We start from the raw sequence: 17074 nt of genomic DNA on the forward strand, positions 1-17074 counted from the left end.
CTCCACAACTACCACTTTAGCTCCCGGACAACATAGTAATTGTTTGAGCACCTGCAATTCCCCAAACCACAGATTAGAGTCATGGTTCATTTCCCCTCCATCTACACTGTATATGCACTCAGTCTTACAGTTAAAGCTCTTAATTCACTCCCTTTGTGTTACTTTATACTTGGCACGCTTTTAGCTATCATGTGCAATACTGTGATTGACATACAGATGTAAAGTGCATTACGCTGACAGAATGGATTCCTCACCAAAGTTGTTCACATAGATGTACTCTCCTCGTGGGAGCCGAGGCACTTTGCTCAGAGCTCTGGCAGTCAGCCTGAGGTCCACAATCCTAAAAGATGGGTTTTGCAATCCTTTTGTGCTTCCCCAGTTCTCTTCAGCTAAACATGCTTAACACGTTTAGGTTAGCATAAAGAAAATTTCCAATAAGTTGGATAAGAGGAAAAGAAATTAGGCTTTTCGTGAGGTTACTGATGTCTAAGCCTAAGGAAATGAAACAATAAGATTACCAAAAATTACAGTAAGCGGCCAATACATGCGAACTTCTGATAAAGAATTAAAGGATGTTTATTCATCTTCCTGCATGTTACTAGTTTGCACGTTACAATATGTTTCAAGTATAAATCAGGGAAATTCCAGTGACTTCAGAAGCTACACAGATGCTTAAGAAACAAAGATCTAGCTCAACCTGCAGCTCTTCTGAAGAAGACACCAAAGAGCTACTTGGCAAATAGTTTCACAAACCATAAAAACACCAAGTGTTTTCTCTGAACTGGAGTACTCCAAAGTCACTATGCATGTGATATGCAATGATGAATTATTATTTAGTCAGCATTATCTCAGATCTACTTCCCCGTTCTTCCTCAAATGCTTTTTGTGCTGGCACTCAATCCAAATGCTTTACTTGAGAGAATTCTTGTAGTAGAATTGCTTTTGATCTCTGTGCATACACAAAGAATACATAGGAAAAGTAAAGGAAATTACTGTCTCTCCATGAGTAAGGCAAGTACTCAATAAGCACAATAAATGAGTAAATAATACAAAGTTCCCTAAGTTTAAATCTCTACTGGTCATCACTTCTCTCCTTCTTCCTGAATATCATAACTACCAAAAGAGAGTGTCTCAACCCAGAAACCTTAAAAGCAAGATGCTTTTTTTCCCCGTTTCTTTGCCTCCATCTCCTTGGGTCGTTCTTCACTTCCCTCCCCACGATCACACTTGAAGTTTAAGCTGTAAGCTCATGGCACAAGAATGGAATTTCTCCATTCTCTATCTTTAAAATCACAGAATCACAGAATTGTAGAGGCTGGAAGGGGCCTTCAGAGATCATCGAGTCCAACCCCCTTCCAAAGCAGCTCCCTAGCCCAGGTTGCACAGGTAGGCGTCCAGGCGGGTCTTGAATGTCTCCAGAGAAGGAGACCCCACCACCTCTCTGTGCAGCTGTGTCAGTGCTCCATCACTGTGAATAAATTCCCACACACATTTGTGCAGAACTTCCTATGCTTCAGTTTGTGGCCATTTCCCCTCATCCTATCACCACACACTGCTGGGAAGAGTCCAGCCTCATCCCTTTGCCTCCCACTCCTCAGATGTTTGTAGACATGGATTAGGTCCCCTCTGAGTCTTCTTTTTCCAGGGCTGAACACACCCAGGTCTCTCAGCCTTTCCTCATAAGGGACACACAAGAGACAAAACGGCAAGAAAAACTGCAGTGAAATGACAGAAGCAGTTTTGCATTTTCATTGCTCAGATTTTTACAATAAAAATAATATGTGCTATTAGATCATGAAAGAAATGAAACTGCTGATGTTTTATTATGGAAAATCAGATTTTCCATAGTGTATAATTCAACTATTGAAGTTTTCAGAATTCTGTGGACAAGCTTTGACATCAATTTCTGAGCTTCTTACTCATCTGTAATTCATAAAATATTTCTGGTGAACTCACTTATGGTCACAAGACACAAGCTTTTAAAAGTTTCCACGCTTCACAAATGGATTACAATGCGGTCAAGAAATACAGGAACTGACTGAATTAAACTAGACACCATTGAGGGAGAAGATCTATATAAGCTAGGGTGCAGTGCTGGCACAAGAACAAATAAGCACAAATTACACCAGAGATTTGCCTTCCCTGAATATTTCTCACAATCTGAGCAAAGTTGGAAGGTTCTCCATCGCTTTTCCACTAAAAGCAGAGGAGGAAAAATTCAGATGATGTGATTGACTGCATTTTGTTAGATGATGAGACTGACTGTAACATCAAAGGAACAGAATCAGCATCCAGAAGCTCCCTCCCTTCCTGACCTATGTTCTTACAAACAGTAAAAATGCCATGCTGGTAGCCATCAATGTGCTCACTTAAAAGAGAATTATCCCATGACAGTAACAATAAATTACCCAAACATAGTATTATCCCTAAGTGTATAATAATAATAAAAGTCATTTCTATGCAACACTCTATTTCCTTTCTAGATTTTATATACTTGGCACTGATCTGAAAGCTGGGCTCATCTGAAAGCAAGAGTTATATCTTGCAGAGACTTCTGCAATGCAATGAAACACAGATCTTTTAAAAATATGTTTACAGATCAGATGAGGGACACAGAAAGAGATAAAAAGAGTTTACCCTTAAGTGTTCACTGATTGGAAGGGCAGGTATTTATAATAAGAAAGGCCTACATCTGATGCTCCTGCTGATTTAGATACCCCTCTCAGCTGAGTGCTTTTACCACAGGGATAAAGGGTCAGTGTTCTGACACTGTGTTTTGTTCTGCAGTTGTTTCCATCTTTACATGTATTTAAATGCACACTGAACACAGAGAGGGGGAGTCTGATTCCAGAGCCAATTGGTCAGTCACGATGCCCACCATCAGTTCAGGTCTGCTTCTAAACTGCTGAGGCTGAAACCCTTATCTCTGGGTTACCCCCAGTGGAGAAGGGCTTTGTGAGGGGTGTGGTGATTCTTTTCATTTTAACTGCAAATTCCACTTTGGACCTCTTAGTGTCAAAGCAATAAACTTCTGCAGAAAGTTTTAATTTTGATAAATCTCATTGCAAAGACAACCTTTTCACCAAAGAAACCTGCACCAGATCTATTGGAAACTGCTGTTCTCCACGAATCTGCTAAAAGTTTGGTTGTTAATGGAAGCTTCCGCTTGCTGTGCAATCAACATAGTTAATTTTTGACTCAGAAAAACTGCCTCAGATCTCATGAGAGCACCTGAGAGCACCATTCACTCTCAATTGATCCCTTTTTGCATACTGTCAAGGATACCAACATTTGATGGCAATTTTGAAGTCTGGATATCCATCTTAGGTACTCAATAAATGCCACAGCTGTAGTACTTGAGCATCTTGTTTTTCTAGCTTGTTTCTCTTTCCAATAGCTCAGTGAAACAGGTTTGTATGTCAGATACAATCACTATCACACTAACCCATTCCATTTCACTCTCAGACCCCGGACTCCCAATCCTTCCTGAAAAAGCCACCTAGTTCCTTCCAGAAAATATCCTCACAGGAGAGTCCCTGCCAAGTTTCTCTCTTCACTCAGGGCGATCCTCTAACCCCACCCAAAAGTCAGGTCTCATTCACACAAATGCCTTTACCCATCTTCATGTCACTCCTAAGGGGCTGCAATTTGCTCCCTCAGCATCACGCCATGAAAAAAATCAGTCTGGTAGGCTAAAACACAGTTATGTTATTACTTCCAGCTCTTTGAACTGAAAAATCAGAAAAAAATAATAATGATGATTTAGTGCCACAGGAGAGCCACACGACAAAAGACAGCAACTGAATGTTTTGCAGTGTGGCTACTTTGCTCCCCACGGATCTGAACAAATCCATGCTCATTACTCTCTCCTTAAATAGTTCACAAACACAATACACACTGAATTTCAGATACAGGTGTAATGTTCAGACTCACAAAGATTCTAGACACGTAAGTCCCAGTGCTATGCTTTGAACCTAAATGACTTGAACTCATACAAAGACTGTAACAAAGCGAAGAACTACACTGAGGTCTCCTAAACTTTCAAAGTCCTAGATCAGCTCTCATTTCTTTGCTAGTTAAAGGGCTGTCTGTAAGGAACTTTACAGAAAGGACAAGTGCATATCTCACACACAGCACTGAACTGTCATAACATCAATCCCACCTTCAGTGGGATTTTCAACTTTTGTACTGCAGTTGTTTTATTCTAATTAGTAAAGGGATCTTAAAGGATTACTTTTTACTAACAGTACCAATAAAAAATAAATTGACCTTATTTTTTAGCTGACCTTCTGCCAATACATGTAAGAATAGAGATGAAAAGCAAAGTGTAGAGATGAGAAAATAACTCAGTACAAGTAACTTTTACTCAAGTTTCTATTTACTTATTCATTTACATAAGTGACTATTTACTAAAGTTTCACCTCTGTTACTTGGTAAGGAAAAAAAAATTAACCTGCCTACTTCACTATGATGTTGTGAGGATTATTTGAATGAAATTATCATACATTATACTACATGGTGTCAAGCTGCAGCTTGTTTTCTTATCCTCCTAAAAGCATATAGTAGACTTCTAGTTTTCCCTGAAATCTTTAGAAAGGCTGTTTTATGAATTTAAAGAGAATGCCTTTCACGTATTATTTTCTCTAACTCAAAATGATCAAAAGTAACATTTTTCACATCATTTTCTCTCAACAAATTCATGGTTTTAAAATGTAGGTATCAACAGTATATAGTGGTGCCTACCTGAACATTAAATATTAAAGTCTTCTCCTTAGGAAATATCTGCTGATTTACCAATGAATATGAACCTATCTTAGCAGAATGTTAAATCTTGACACTTTTTCCTTGTAAAATTTCAGAGATTCCATTTCCTCAGCAGAGAGGGCACAGAAGAGCACTACAACCACATTGTTGCTACCTTCCAAACTACATTACTGGTTTCCTATGACAAAATAGCTGCCAAAACCAACACTGTGTCTCAAGAGTGATTTGTTGCCTAAAAAAAAAAAAGTATTCTTATACTTGTCAAATTCACTCCTTAAACTGCTTGGCATAGCCAGCAATACTGTCATTCACCCAAATCTTAGCACTTTCTACAAAATGACTGCTAATGAAGTACACATCTGTTGAGCATTTGTGCAGGAGGTGGTTATCAGGGGTTCCAAAGTGCATGTTGTCAGCTACTATAAAAGGGCTATGAAACCTGTCCCACTTTGTGCGCTGAGTGTGAAACTAAATAACCTTCAGCAAATACTACAGTGGCAGCTAGGGTCACAGGAGTAAAGATGATAGCTTCTGATTACTTCTTTTCACAGGGTATCAGAAACTTAAACTGATACATACAGATTAAAGACAGCACTTACTTTCATTTTGTGAAGGCAAAATTCTCATACTCCCTGCCAGAAGATGCCTTTGATATGTACACTGGCATGAAATAAAAAGACTTGCTAATGCAACATTAAACACGAGGGGGGATTTTAAATTTACAGAAGATACCAATGCAAAGCTACAATTCCTACAGTAATCATGACTTAGCTCCTATGAGTTCAGTCCTGTAAAGTTCTGCTCTGTGGTTACCCTCCAAGAAGGAAGTGAAACATGACAACAATTTCACCCTTTCACCCATTTCAAAGGATCTACTCATGCAATTAACTTGAAGAATTTGCTTAAACGTTTCACATAATCAAAAGTAGATCACTAAGCACTTTGCAGATATGGGACCCCGACATGTAAGGAGAGCACCAGTCATGTAAGGTCAAGGTCTGGAAAAAATTCTGTGGAAACCATCCATGCAGTCATTTTGAATTTTATGATAGTATCAGATTTAGCAAATATGCTTACAAGTGCTCGATTATTTGGGAAAGATAACATAGTCACAAGAAACGGTTAAAAATAAAAACAACAACCTCAACACTTCTACTGTATTGCTTACTATCTAATCAGCCTTAAGTAGAAGAATGAAACTGTTTTCCCTTAAAAATAAGAAGTGGGCATTTAGGCATGTAACATAGCTCTGGAGGGAGACTTCAGAGCAATCACTTGCTGTTCACATAAACTTGCCCGACAGTGTTTTGACACATACCACCAGAGGTGGGGATTTTACATCATTTCACACAAATTCCAGCTAAAGTAGCTGTGCAATAAAAGCTCACAGATTGCCTGCAAACTGTCTGAAAGATGAGCAGAACAGAAACTGCTTTAAGGCATCTCTACATCTGCTGCTGCTAGAGTTTAAAATGAAGGTCTCCTTCCTGCACAACTGCCTGGAGATGAGGACAACCTGAAGGTGATGCTGTGCCTTTCTCCCTCCTGGGACTTAGAGCTGCCTCCCACAGCACGTGTCACTGCTCAGGTGGCAGGTAACAACCAGGCAGCTTCCTTCCCCTTTCATTTACCATGGAGCAAATCTCAATCTCAAGAACAAGATGGAAAATGCATTAGTTCTTTTCTGTTATACAGCAAGGTTATATTTAACTGCTTCACACTCCACACTGTACCTAAAATCCTTATGCCAAGTTAATTTCTGAGTAAAAAGATGACGTGAGAACATAACATGTCCCTGTTCAGCTATTTCAGAATACAAATGTTAAACCCTGCATAAAAGACATGCAGGGATTAATGGCAACCCATCATGGGAGGTAAATCATTTTTGTACCTAACCCTTCTGCCCCTGTGAGGCAGAAAATGCTGGGACAAAGGAAAACGTCACAAAAAATTCCTCTGAGAAAACTTGGTTGCAGTTCTGATATTTCATCTGAGCTGGCAATACAACCAAATCCCAGGAAAGAGCAAAAATTGGACCATACTGTATTTGTGCCTGTAGTGCCTTTAATGGGTCAGGGATTATGCATGAAGTTGAGCCCAAATCCAAAAAACTTCAAATTGAAACAAAAAGATTAAACAAGTAGCTGTTAGTGAAAATACTGATATACACAGCTCACAAAAAGTAGTTCTAAAGGGTGTACGAGAGTTTGCAGACACATTATAATAAACTACATGATGAGATCTGTATAGGTGAACCCTAATGAAGACACGGCTCATTTAGGAGAATCTAACAAGCATGCGTATGACTATGCTGACTTTAGTATGGCTGCTGAATATTTAACAGGGTGACCTTAATGTTCTCTTTACAACAAAACAAAACAAAAACCACCACGTACACAGGGGTGCTATAAGGTAAATCAGCAGCTTATTCAAACTAGCCAGCATTACAGATTTCACGGCTCTTTAGCTCAGCTGGTATTGCAACACAGACATTTCTGCCTCTGAGCTCACTCTGTACAGTAACACTGCCTTCTCCTTGGCATAGGTGGTATTTTAGATAATGCTGACAGTGTTCTATTACACATATCAGCATACTGATTTACTACATAAAGTCCAACAATGAGGCTTCTTGTACAAGGTGGAGATCACAAGCCAGTTTATCCTCTCACAAAGGTGTTAAGATCAGCAGCCCTGATCCTATAAGAATGTGAATATCTGTACTTTTTAAGTTTGTGAATAGTCAATTCTGCATTTACAATTTTGAGCCTTTTTAAAGGCTAGCCACGAGTACACAAAAGGAGGGAGAAAAGATGAGGGTAATCGTAAGAAGATCACATTACTACATGAAACAGAGAAACCAGGCAGTCTTACTGCTTCCAGGGCACATCCTCATACAGAAGCAAATTTATATATATGTAAACAGACTCCACTGATCTTCAGTTACCCATTATTACTCAAGAATGTCTGTTAGCCTTCCTGGAGTATTTTCAAGGAAAGTGATTTTGCAGTGGATGAACAGATTATTCAGGAACAAGAGACAACACTGAATGCATGTTTAAGGCAGTACAGTTGGGCTTGCATTGAGAAATTCAACTCATTTGTATTAGCAGACTGGAGGTAGTACTTATTTCAAGAGAGGGTGGGCTGAACCAGATTGTTTACTTGAATTTAAGATCATTATTTTGAATGCAATAACATTATATCACATCCAAGACTTCGTGAAAGTCAACTAAGGATTTCCCATTCAACCTTTTGAATCCCATTAAAGGCTGCAATGGAAGAAAATCTGATGATTTTACCTTATCAAAACCATTACAAATCCTACTAACCCCAACCTGACCCAGCTGATCAGTAGTCTGTGTACTTAACACAGGTCATGCAATACTGAACATCAGTCCATGCAGTATCTTCAGGCATATCCTGACAGCTGCTGTCTGATCTCTATGCACAACCAAAACAAAGGTGTTAATAAGTCAGCCTTGGATTTCAGGCAGTAGTAGTATAATGATGTCCTTGATTTTGTTGTTGTTGTTTAAAGAATAACTCTTATTGTGCTTATTTAATTTGGGAATTTTTCAATGGGTCTGCCAGCTACAGCTCAGTCACACAGCCTGAGCTGACTCTACTACTGAGGCACTCAACCCCTCCTCAGGCGATCACAGACTGGAAAGTAAATCCAAAGTCAGTTATCAAGATTTTATCTTCTCAGTTACAAACACCTGGAAATTAGGCATTACAACATGATGGCAGGGCAGTAATAATTGCAAGGTTATGCAGGGAGTTGAAATTACACTTTTTTTGTTGTCTGCAACTTGGTGTGTTCATTCTTAGAGCAGTGCCAAGAGTTCTATTAAACTCAGGCATCATTGCTAATACTCAAACGCCAACTCTGAAGAACTACAAAGTTGGGAAACAAAGGTATTCAACCCTCAAGCTCTAGTCCTAGCCTGTGTTGAGATATCAGATCTAAAATTCACCTTGTCAAGCACGTCCCCACACTTCATAGATTTCTATAGGGAAGTAATCCAAAGTCCAGTGAAGCCAGCTCTTTCCACTAGTTTCAGCGGGTTTTGCACTGGCCTCAAAAAAAAAAAAATGCAAGGAGAGCTACAGGAGACAATCCAGAATATTGGTTTCCAATGGTATAAATCATTAATCTATGACTCCTGAAGTTCCTGAGATACCAGTTTATGTTGAAATCAAAATGTGGTGTGGGAGGGAATAGGTACAGGGGTCAAGGGACAGTAAGCAGAATAATATGATTTCAAAACATAACCATGATTGGTGAAGAACAGCACGAATAGTGTTAGAGCCCATGAACTTTCCCAGTAACAGTAATCTGAGTGATTCTTTAATAGCTGCTATTTGTGTAGGGCAATAAAAGTATACTACTTTGTTGTGTTGCATAAATACCAGAACTGTTAACTCTCCACCATTTCTGGGAACTCAAGAACAAATAACTTCAAATTTTAACACTTGAAACTATGGGAATTAAGAAAAACAGATTTTAATATGTTGCAGCATTTCTCGGTGCGTGCATAGAAGTCGTAAACCTAAGAAAACACACAGTAAGCATTTTCCAACAATATGGTTCTACGATTAAAGCAAAGGTCTTCTTGGAGTTGCAACACATCCGAATTGTGAAACGGGAGCAATTTGTTTAAGTGACAAAAGAAAACAGCTTACCTAATCCTTTTAGAAGATCCTATCAATTAAAGAAAAAACCCCTGTCTTCAGAGGAAAAAGCCCACCTTACAAAAAGGGATGTGAAACAGGATTCCCATGGTACTTGTACTCAAGCAAGGCAGGAGTTGTGATAGTCTAAATAAAACTACCTAGGTAGCTTCATCAGCTTTCTGCTACACAGATATCAGCTTAAGTAAGTTCTGAATTCAGAACATTCACCTCAATTTCAGGCACAACTGGCACATCTATACATTAAGATATTAGTACATATGTCAGCATTTAACAAATAATCTGAATAAATAGATAGATAGATAGATAGATAGATAGATAGATAGATAGATAGATAGATAGATAGATAGATGGATGGATAGATAGATAGATAAATAAATAAATGAAGACTTACACTGCTTCTTCATATCTTTAAGTTGATCCTTAAAATACATATATTTTTCATTTTTTTCCAAATCTGAATCACTGTTCATGCTCTCCAATGCATCAAACTTTTCTTTTACTAGTGATTTTAGATCTGGTATCTTTTCTGGTTTATCTTGTTTTATCTGTAAGGAACAAGAGATGTAATGCTGTAATTCATATGACACACATTACAATATAAAAATGTCCACCATGAATTCGTGAGCATCATATCAGTTCCTTTTGGCTCAAATTAGGTGTTCTGCTCTGAAATTATGAACTGTTGGTAATTATTTATCTGAGAAGAAGTAACTCAGTGTCATTTAATTCAGCTGCTCTACACAGAGTGAATCCTACATTAACAGTAAGGACAACTGAACCTCTGTGGTCAAGTTTACCTCTGCTGAGTGGGAAAGGTCAACAACTGGCACAGCAGTGCATGTGAATATAACAAAAACTGTAACTCTGTCCCAGATGGTAAAAAGATGCAAAAGATGCCTGAAAAATAGAAATTAAATAAAAAGAAAAGAAAAGAAAAGAAACAACATTGCCTAGTGCTTGTTTGTTGTTTTTTAATTCCCTTCTCATCATTTTTCAACGAATTTTTCAGAGGCTTATAACCTATATGATGGTTGGTGTAATAACAGCAGGATATGCAGTACAGATAGCCAGTACAAAAGGAAACCAATTTATTTGTGCCATGTGAACAACAAGCATTAAGCCATACAGTTAGGCAAAAAGACCACTACTTTAAAAGCACTTGCTTTAAGTAATTGCCTCTGGAATAAATGAAAAATTTGACTACAAATAATAATGGAAGTCACCACATAGGCAATATAGAGCTACTCTAAGAAAGTACTTCACGAACTCCCTAAAAACCAGTAATTAGAGTTTTCCCTACTGCTTCTCAAGCCAACATTAAATGTGAGGGCACTGCACCTTTCCTTGTTGTTCTTAAGAATAACAGCAGTGGGCTGGGGACCATGCTATGCAATGATGGCCAACAAAAGTACAGCTACAGTACTTCTGAAAAAAGGCAGCATCTGTCAAATCTGGAATCATAAACATTTTATGAACTGAAAATTATTTCTACTCCAGCCTATACAAAGCACAGGGCAAAATATGTCCATCTGAAACAAGGCCAATGCCATCTGTGCTCCTCTCCAGCTGCACACCTTAAATATTGACCCTCACCAGTCAGACAGCAGAGAGCCTACTGAGGACACCTTCACTAAATGCGTTCCAGCGTTCACAGAGTGGGGAAATCCTATGGGATACATTTTATTTCAGGAGTTCCACAGAGCTATTATTATTTCTGTCAAAAGCAAAGTTAGTTTGGCTCGTTTAGGTTAGGCAGGTGCAAGTTACAGCAAGTTAAAAAAGAAGACAACACATGCAGCCAGGTGACAGCTTGCAGTTTTCAAAAGCGCTTGGAGATAGAAGATCACCAACCACTATGCCCAGCTGCAAATGGGACAGTACAGCAAGCACTAAGAAAGACCAGAAGCAGCACTGCAGGTGCTCAGACTGCTGCAGAAAACCGCACAGCAGCTTACAGTCCTCATCCTCTGACACATGACAAGGGCAGCAAAGAAAAACAGCCATCCTATGCCTCGGGCAATGGGGCAATCATATGCACTCAAATGATCTGTCTGTCTCAGCATCGCTGCAAAAGAGAACCCATCGTAATCAAAACCAACACTGTTCTGCACTCAGCTGCAGAAGAAATTTGGCATCAGCTGTATCCAAGCACAGAAAGCATTTACTACATCAAAATACATTTTAAATCCAACACATCATAAAATAATGATTTGATTTGGACAACACACAGTGCAGACACTCTTTCTGGGACAGCTCCTTCAGGCTGTTGGTGCAGATGTTCTCTCCCGACCATCATGCCTGAACACAGGACCACACACACAAGAGTAGCCCAAATAACACACAGTCACTAAGAATGCCCTCATCAAGAATGAGAGCACTATGACCAAATAATGTGTACACAATCCAGTGTGTGTGTCCAAGTTGCCAATACTCACACGAAGAGTAAAAGCAACTATCTGGATATCCATTACAGATGTCCATTTGCCACAAAGACAGAGTCAATAAACTGTTCTTCTCCACGTGGACTAACTTTACTCATCAATATAGTTAGATCAGGCTCTTTTTATCTAGTTCTTGACCCATGAAAGATTTCAGTATGGAAACTCACCAAGTAGTGTCTCCAGTAATACCCTTGGGTCTGACTTCCATAATTAAAGGACTCAACACACGTGAGCAGAACAAGAGCAGGAACCATAACTTACATCATTCTGTTAGCAGGAAGGACAGATGTTTGAGAAGCTCCACTGTATGTATACAAAGAAACTTAGACCCTGCTGCTGTGGGGCTACACAGAGCTGCGAGCTGGCAACTACACTAACCACAAGGGAATCATTGGCCATACACTTGGAGTCACATATCTATCAAGGTAAAAGCTAGCATGTCATGTTCTAAAGGCAACATGAACAGATTCCCAGTTGCCAAGGAAAAACCATCATTCATACCAGTTGTTTTCCCAACAGCAACACGTGAAGCAGTAAAGACAGTCCAGCAGTGCAGCACGCACGACGCAGGCTCAGACAACCACATAATGTAGAAATCTACAGTCAGATGAAAGAGATGGTCAAAGAATGCTCCTTCCTGTAGTTTAACTTATTTCATGTGTTTACAAAATTGAATTTGGTTTCTGTTCACCTCCAGATGATTGCTTTCATTAACATGATTAGCAGGGACACCATCCCTGACCACACTCTATACTATATTGTCACATGCTATTACTAAAATGCCAGGTAGACCTTCTGGAAGGTCAACATGTTGTAGGTGAATAATAAAGCATATCCGCCCACTGTAATAACAAGTAAATACATTTGCTGCGCATAAGCAATTTCTCTTTGGTGCTGCATGTCCTATTCCATGAACAGGTTTAAGAACGGTCTAATGCAACAACACATGACAACAAAAGAAAAGAAAAAAAAAACTTGACATCAATCCTGGCTCCTCGGAGTGGGGCAGAATTGCAACATCTTACACACTTCATCAGCACACCACACTTACAGGTACATTCCAGTTTTCTTTAGTTCTCACCACCCACTACCTACTGTACAGATTCATGACAGATATAGTGATGAGATCAGCAAAACAAAATGAAGGAGGCCAATATAAACACAGGATACAGCTAAGGGATGGGGCAGAATTATCAGTACTCAAAGTAACAAGCTGGGGTCACCCTTTTGGATTTCAGGAACCTATCAGACAGATGCTCACTAGCAAACCTGAAGCCATTGGTATGTTCAATTTGTCAGTAAAAATTACTTCACATGGGAATCATGAAAGACACGTTAAGCAAACGGCTGTTCATTTAGTAGCACTGTCAGCCAAAACCAGCATGCTAAGCAACACCTTGCAGTCATTAGTCAATCCATTGAGAGTTACATTGATTTTGAAATGGGGTGGAGGCATACACACCCTCCAAAGCATCCTGGAAATGACATACAACTATGAACTGGGAGTGTTCAGGACATATGGTGAAAAGAAGTATCAGTCACAACAGCTTGTTTACAGCAATAGAAAAAGCAAAAGCATCTGCTATGACAGTCCCAAAGCAGCAATAAGTACGCACATGGAAGCTCAGCAATAAGGAGAACAGACATGTTATGTATGATTATTAATGGCACACCACACATGATCTAACAGCAGTTCTGATAGGAAAACATATTTAGACATATTTAGACATTTAAACATCCCCCAAAAATACACTGTTTAAAGAAACACAGCTGTGGTTTACTTACCAAAAGATACACTTGCTCATGGAACGAGGTTATTGTGTTTGATGGGCAATGCTTACAGAGTCAGCCAGTTCACAGCAGCTCTTTGACCTCGGTATCAACGTACATCCACAGGAATGAGCCTTATTTCTGTAGATTCTTTCACTGGTACAATGTGTGTGTTAAACAGTTAGACTGCCTCCAAAAATCCACTGGCCAATCCAATGGCTTTTGCAAGACCAGCTTGCACAAGCCTAAGAAACCTGTAAACTCCGAGTATTTTAAGAGCCAGTCCGGAGAATTTTTCTTTCATTGATCAGCATAGCCAAAAAGGAAAGGAATTCTTCCGTTCCACATCAGGCCCAGAGCCAGTTAGGTCAAATATATCATTGACTAAAACTGGAGCAGCACGCAGTATTAATCTACAAACAATAAGGGATCAGTGCCTAAAAAGGCACTAATTAGCATAACTGCATGCAGCATTGCAGCATTTAGTAATTTGTTCTACCCAGTGATACATCTCAAAGCATTCTGCAACTATTAAAGAATTTAGCCTCAAACGTCCATTGTGACATACATACTATCAATTGTATTTTACAAATAGTAAGACCATGGCACAAGGAGATGAATAGCTTGGCTTAAGATTGCACAAGGAGACTGTAGCAGGACCAAGAATAAACATACCCTAGCCCTCTACTTCGAGCACACAGCCATCCTTCTACCTTCTCCTTTAGCTGAGCGGAAGTTTGAAATAATGTGCATTTGATTCACTCTATAAATAACCTTAAAACTTCACTTGTGGCTGCTCAGCAGACTTTGTGACAGAAGGGTGGTTTTCCATGTGTCACAAAAATGCCCCACTGGACTTGTGCTGCAGTGGCTCAGCATGTGATGCTCCATGGTCATCTCCAGTCTTTTCTCTCTTGAGCCCTTCTCTCTAAGTCCTTTGGCTGCACTGCTCTTACATGGTCTTTCTTGGGGTCACAGTTTATGCCCCTTGTTTTGGGGAATTTGCCAGGCATCCATTTAATTTCACTGAACTTTCTTGCCACATCTGAACCTCAGTGACATTTCCTGTCCAGCGATGCTATCTTTTCAAAGAACTCCAAATTCTCTCCTTAATCTTTCAAGCCACGTATTATTTGTTCCCTATAACTTAATCTCATTCAGATATGGACTTTTAAAGTTTAATTTATGGGTATTATTGACACTTGGTATTTATGAAGCTAAGAAACAATCCTCTCTGCCAGTGACCTTTTTGGTGACCAAGTCAGCTGACATGGCAGAATTCCTTCATTTTCCAAATTCTTTGCTGTTTCACTTATGAAAGGGAGGTTGATTACTCACACGGTGCTCTGAGGTTACCTAGATGTTTATATCCTTTTGAGACAACCTGAAAAAGGATAGGTTAACAGCCTCCAACTAACCCCAAATTCACAACTCAGAGTAATTTACACCGCATTCACACTACAGCCACGTGCTTGTGCATACGCTTATGCAACACTGATAGCAGTTGTGACTTCAGAATAAAACCCTAAGTGTCTCATGGCTCCCACTGGGAGAGAATGTCTTACCTCTGTGAATTTGATATTGTACTGGAACTCAATCAACATCTGTAACACAGATGACTTCAGGTAGTTCAGGACTTGGTGTGACCAGCCTAAGACACTCTCCTAACACCCACTTTTGAGAACTTGTATATCTCACACTTTCTGAACTGATGTAGCTTCAAAAATGCCTGGATTCAGACATAAATTACTTATTTCAGAGAACAAATGCCAAGAATTCGTTGGCTGTGTAAGTATGGACATTGATAGAAAAGCCTTGCTAGACACTGCCATTAGATAAGAACAACCATTCTTCCTTTGTTTAGACCTGCTATGCAACAGAATCAAACAAAAATGCATGGCACATTTCTTGTTTAACAATCCATGTGTCCTATTATTTCATCCTTACCTCAGTAAATAATTTATTATTACAAATATGCAGCCTTTCAACACACACATTTATTTTACCTCAGGGTAAGTCAAAGTTTGCTGTGATTATTTATTACAACCAATTTTTTTTTCACTGAGAGGGAAAATAACATGGGAGCTAAGTAAATTTGTGGGTTGAGTCACCCCTAGTCTTTGTGAATCATGTGAGAACCAACTCGAAGTGAGTCACCACTGTAACTGAATCAGGCTGCAAAATTTCAGCTTAACCTAAACAGTCATTTATTATTCTTCAATGGCTGGATTCAAATCCTTAGCAAACATCTGATCATTTGTTGATGCACAAATAAAATGCAGCTCTTGGAAACATCTGCAAGGGCAGTCAAAAAGGACATCATCATTCAGCAGCAGGAACAGCACTTGTTTGAACAGGGCTCTGCCACAGTCAGGATCGCCTCAGGGCTCACATCTGATCCAGGAGATTCAACACCTCTGCACACTATGGCTGCAGGGCCAGGACTCTGGTTGAGCAACACCTTCACAGACAGTTGTGAAATGCCAAGAGAGGCATATTTATGAGGGTTGACCCACACTTATGACACATAGCGCCTATTAAACTGGGCCAGCACAACAGAAAATGGCTGTCAGCACGTTTTAAGTAGCCCCAAACTGCCAGAATAACAGTCTGAAGGGGAAGTAGAGTTGCTGGGCTTCAAAAAGCAGCATACCAGTATGGTGGCTGCAGCTAAGGTACATTCTCATCACAGTTCCTTTTCCCTACTACAAACACAGCTGGAGATGCTTTGTAAAGAAAAGCAAGCACAAAGGCTGTAGGCTGATGCTGTGCTTACAGGGGTATATCCAAACCTCACTCCTCACAAATCATCACATGTGAGAGCCATTTTGGTAAGGCTGAAAATGGACCTTGGCCCACTCTGTTTGCTTTCAATCTCCTGTTCGGAAGGAACTGGATATACAGAATGGGATTAAAGCGAGCACCAGATAAAGATACAAAATTACCAGGTCAAAAATACCAACTTTACACCCTGAACAGCAAGCATTTCCTGGGGCTCTTCTGTTGGAAGTTTCACCTCCAGTAAAACTTTACTCTTCACATGTTTTAAGAAAAAAAAGTGCTCCATTTCCCGTTATTACCTCCTATGGCAGAGGCATCCTTCTGTTTCTCTACAAGATTCTTGCTTGGCAAGTATAAGTTTTCTCTCCAAGTGTCTTGCTTTGCAAAGTACAAAGGGGTAAAAAGAAGCAAGGAAAGGGGATCGCATTCAAATATTAGCATTGAAACTATTGGTTACCAATACTGTAAAACCATCTCGTGAAGGCAGAAATAAACGTGAGCATTACAGACGAGATCTTCCCAAGATCCTAACGTGAAGAAAGTTAGCAGATATTTATCATGAAGAACAGAAGTCTGCCTTCATCTCGTGTCTCTCTAGTTTTTCAATACACAATGAATAA

At 39.5% G+C, this 17074-nt stretch overlaps 1 protein-coding gene across 1 annotated transcript in view; it reads right to left on the reverse strand.

Annotated features, from left to right (window-relative positions):
- The window catches only part of NSMCE2 (NSE2 (MMS21) homolog, SMC5-SMC6 complex SUMO ligase), a 127393-nt gene that overhangs the window by 57901 nt on the left and 52418 nt on the right, over positions 1-17074 (reverse strand). The window contains exon 4 of the mRNA XM_065753465.1: positions 9854-10007. Coding sequence (XP_065609537.1) covers positions 9854-10007 — 154 coding nt within the window. The remainder of the gene's footprint in view (positions 1-9853; positions 10008-17074) is intronic.

The sequence above is a fragment of the Cyrtonyx montezumae genome, unplaced genomic scaffold (genome assembly GCF_038088225.1).
Source record: "Cyrtonyx montezumae isolate F1298 unplaced genomic scaffold, pur_monq_1.0 scaffold_8, whole genome shotgun sequence".
Classification (NCBI taxonomy): Eukaryota; Metazoa; Chordata; class Aves; order Galliformes; family Odontophoridae; genus Cyrtonyx; species Cyrtonyx montezumae.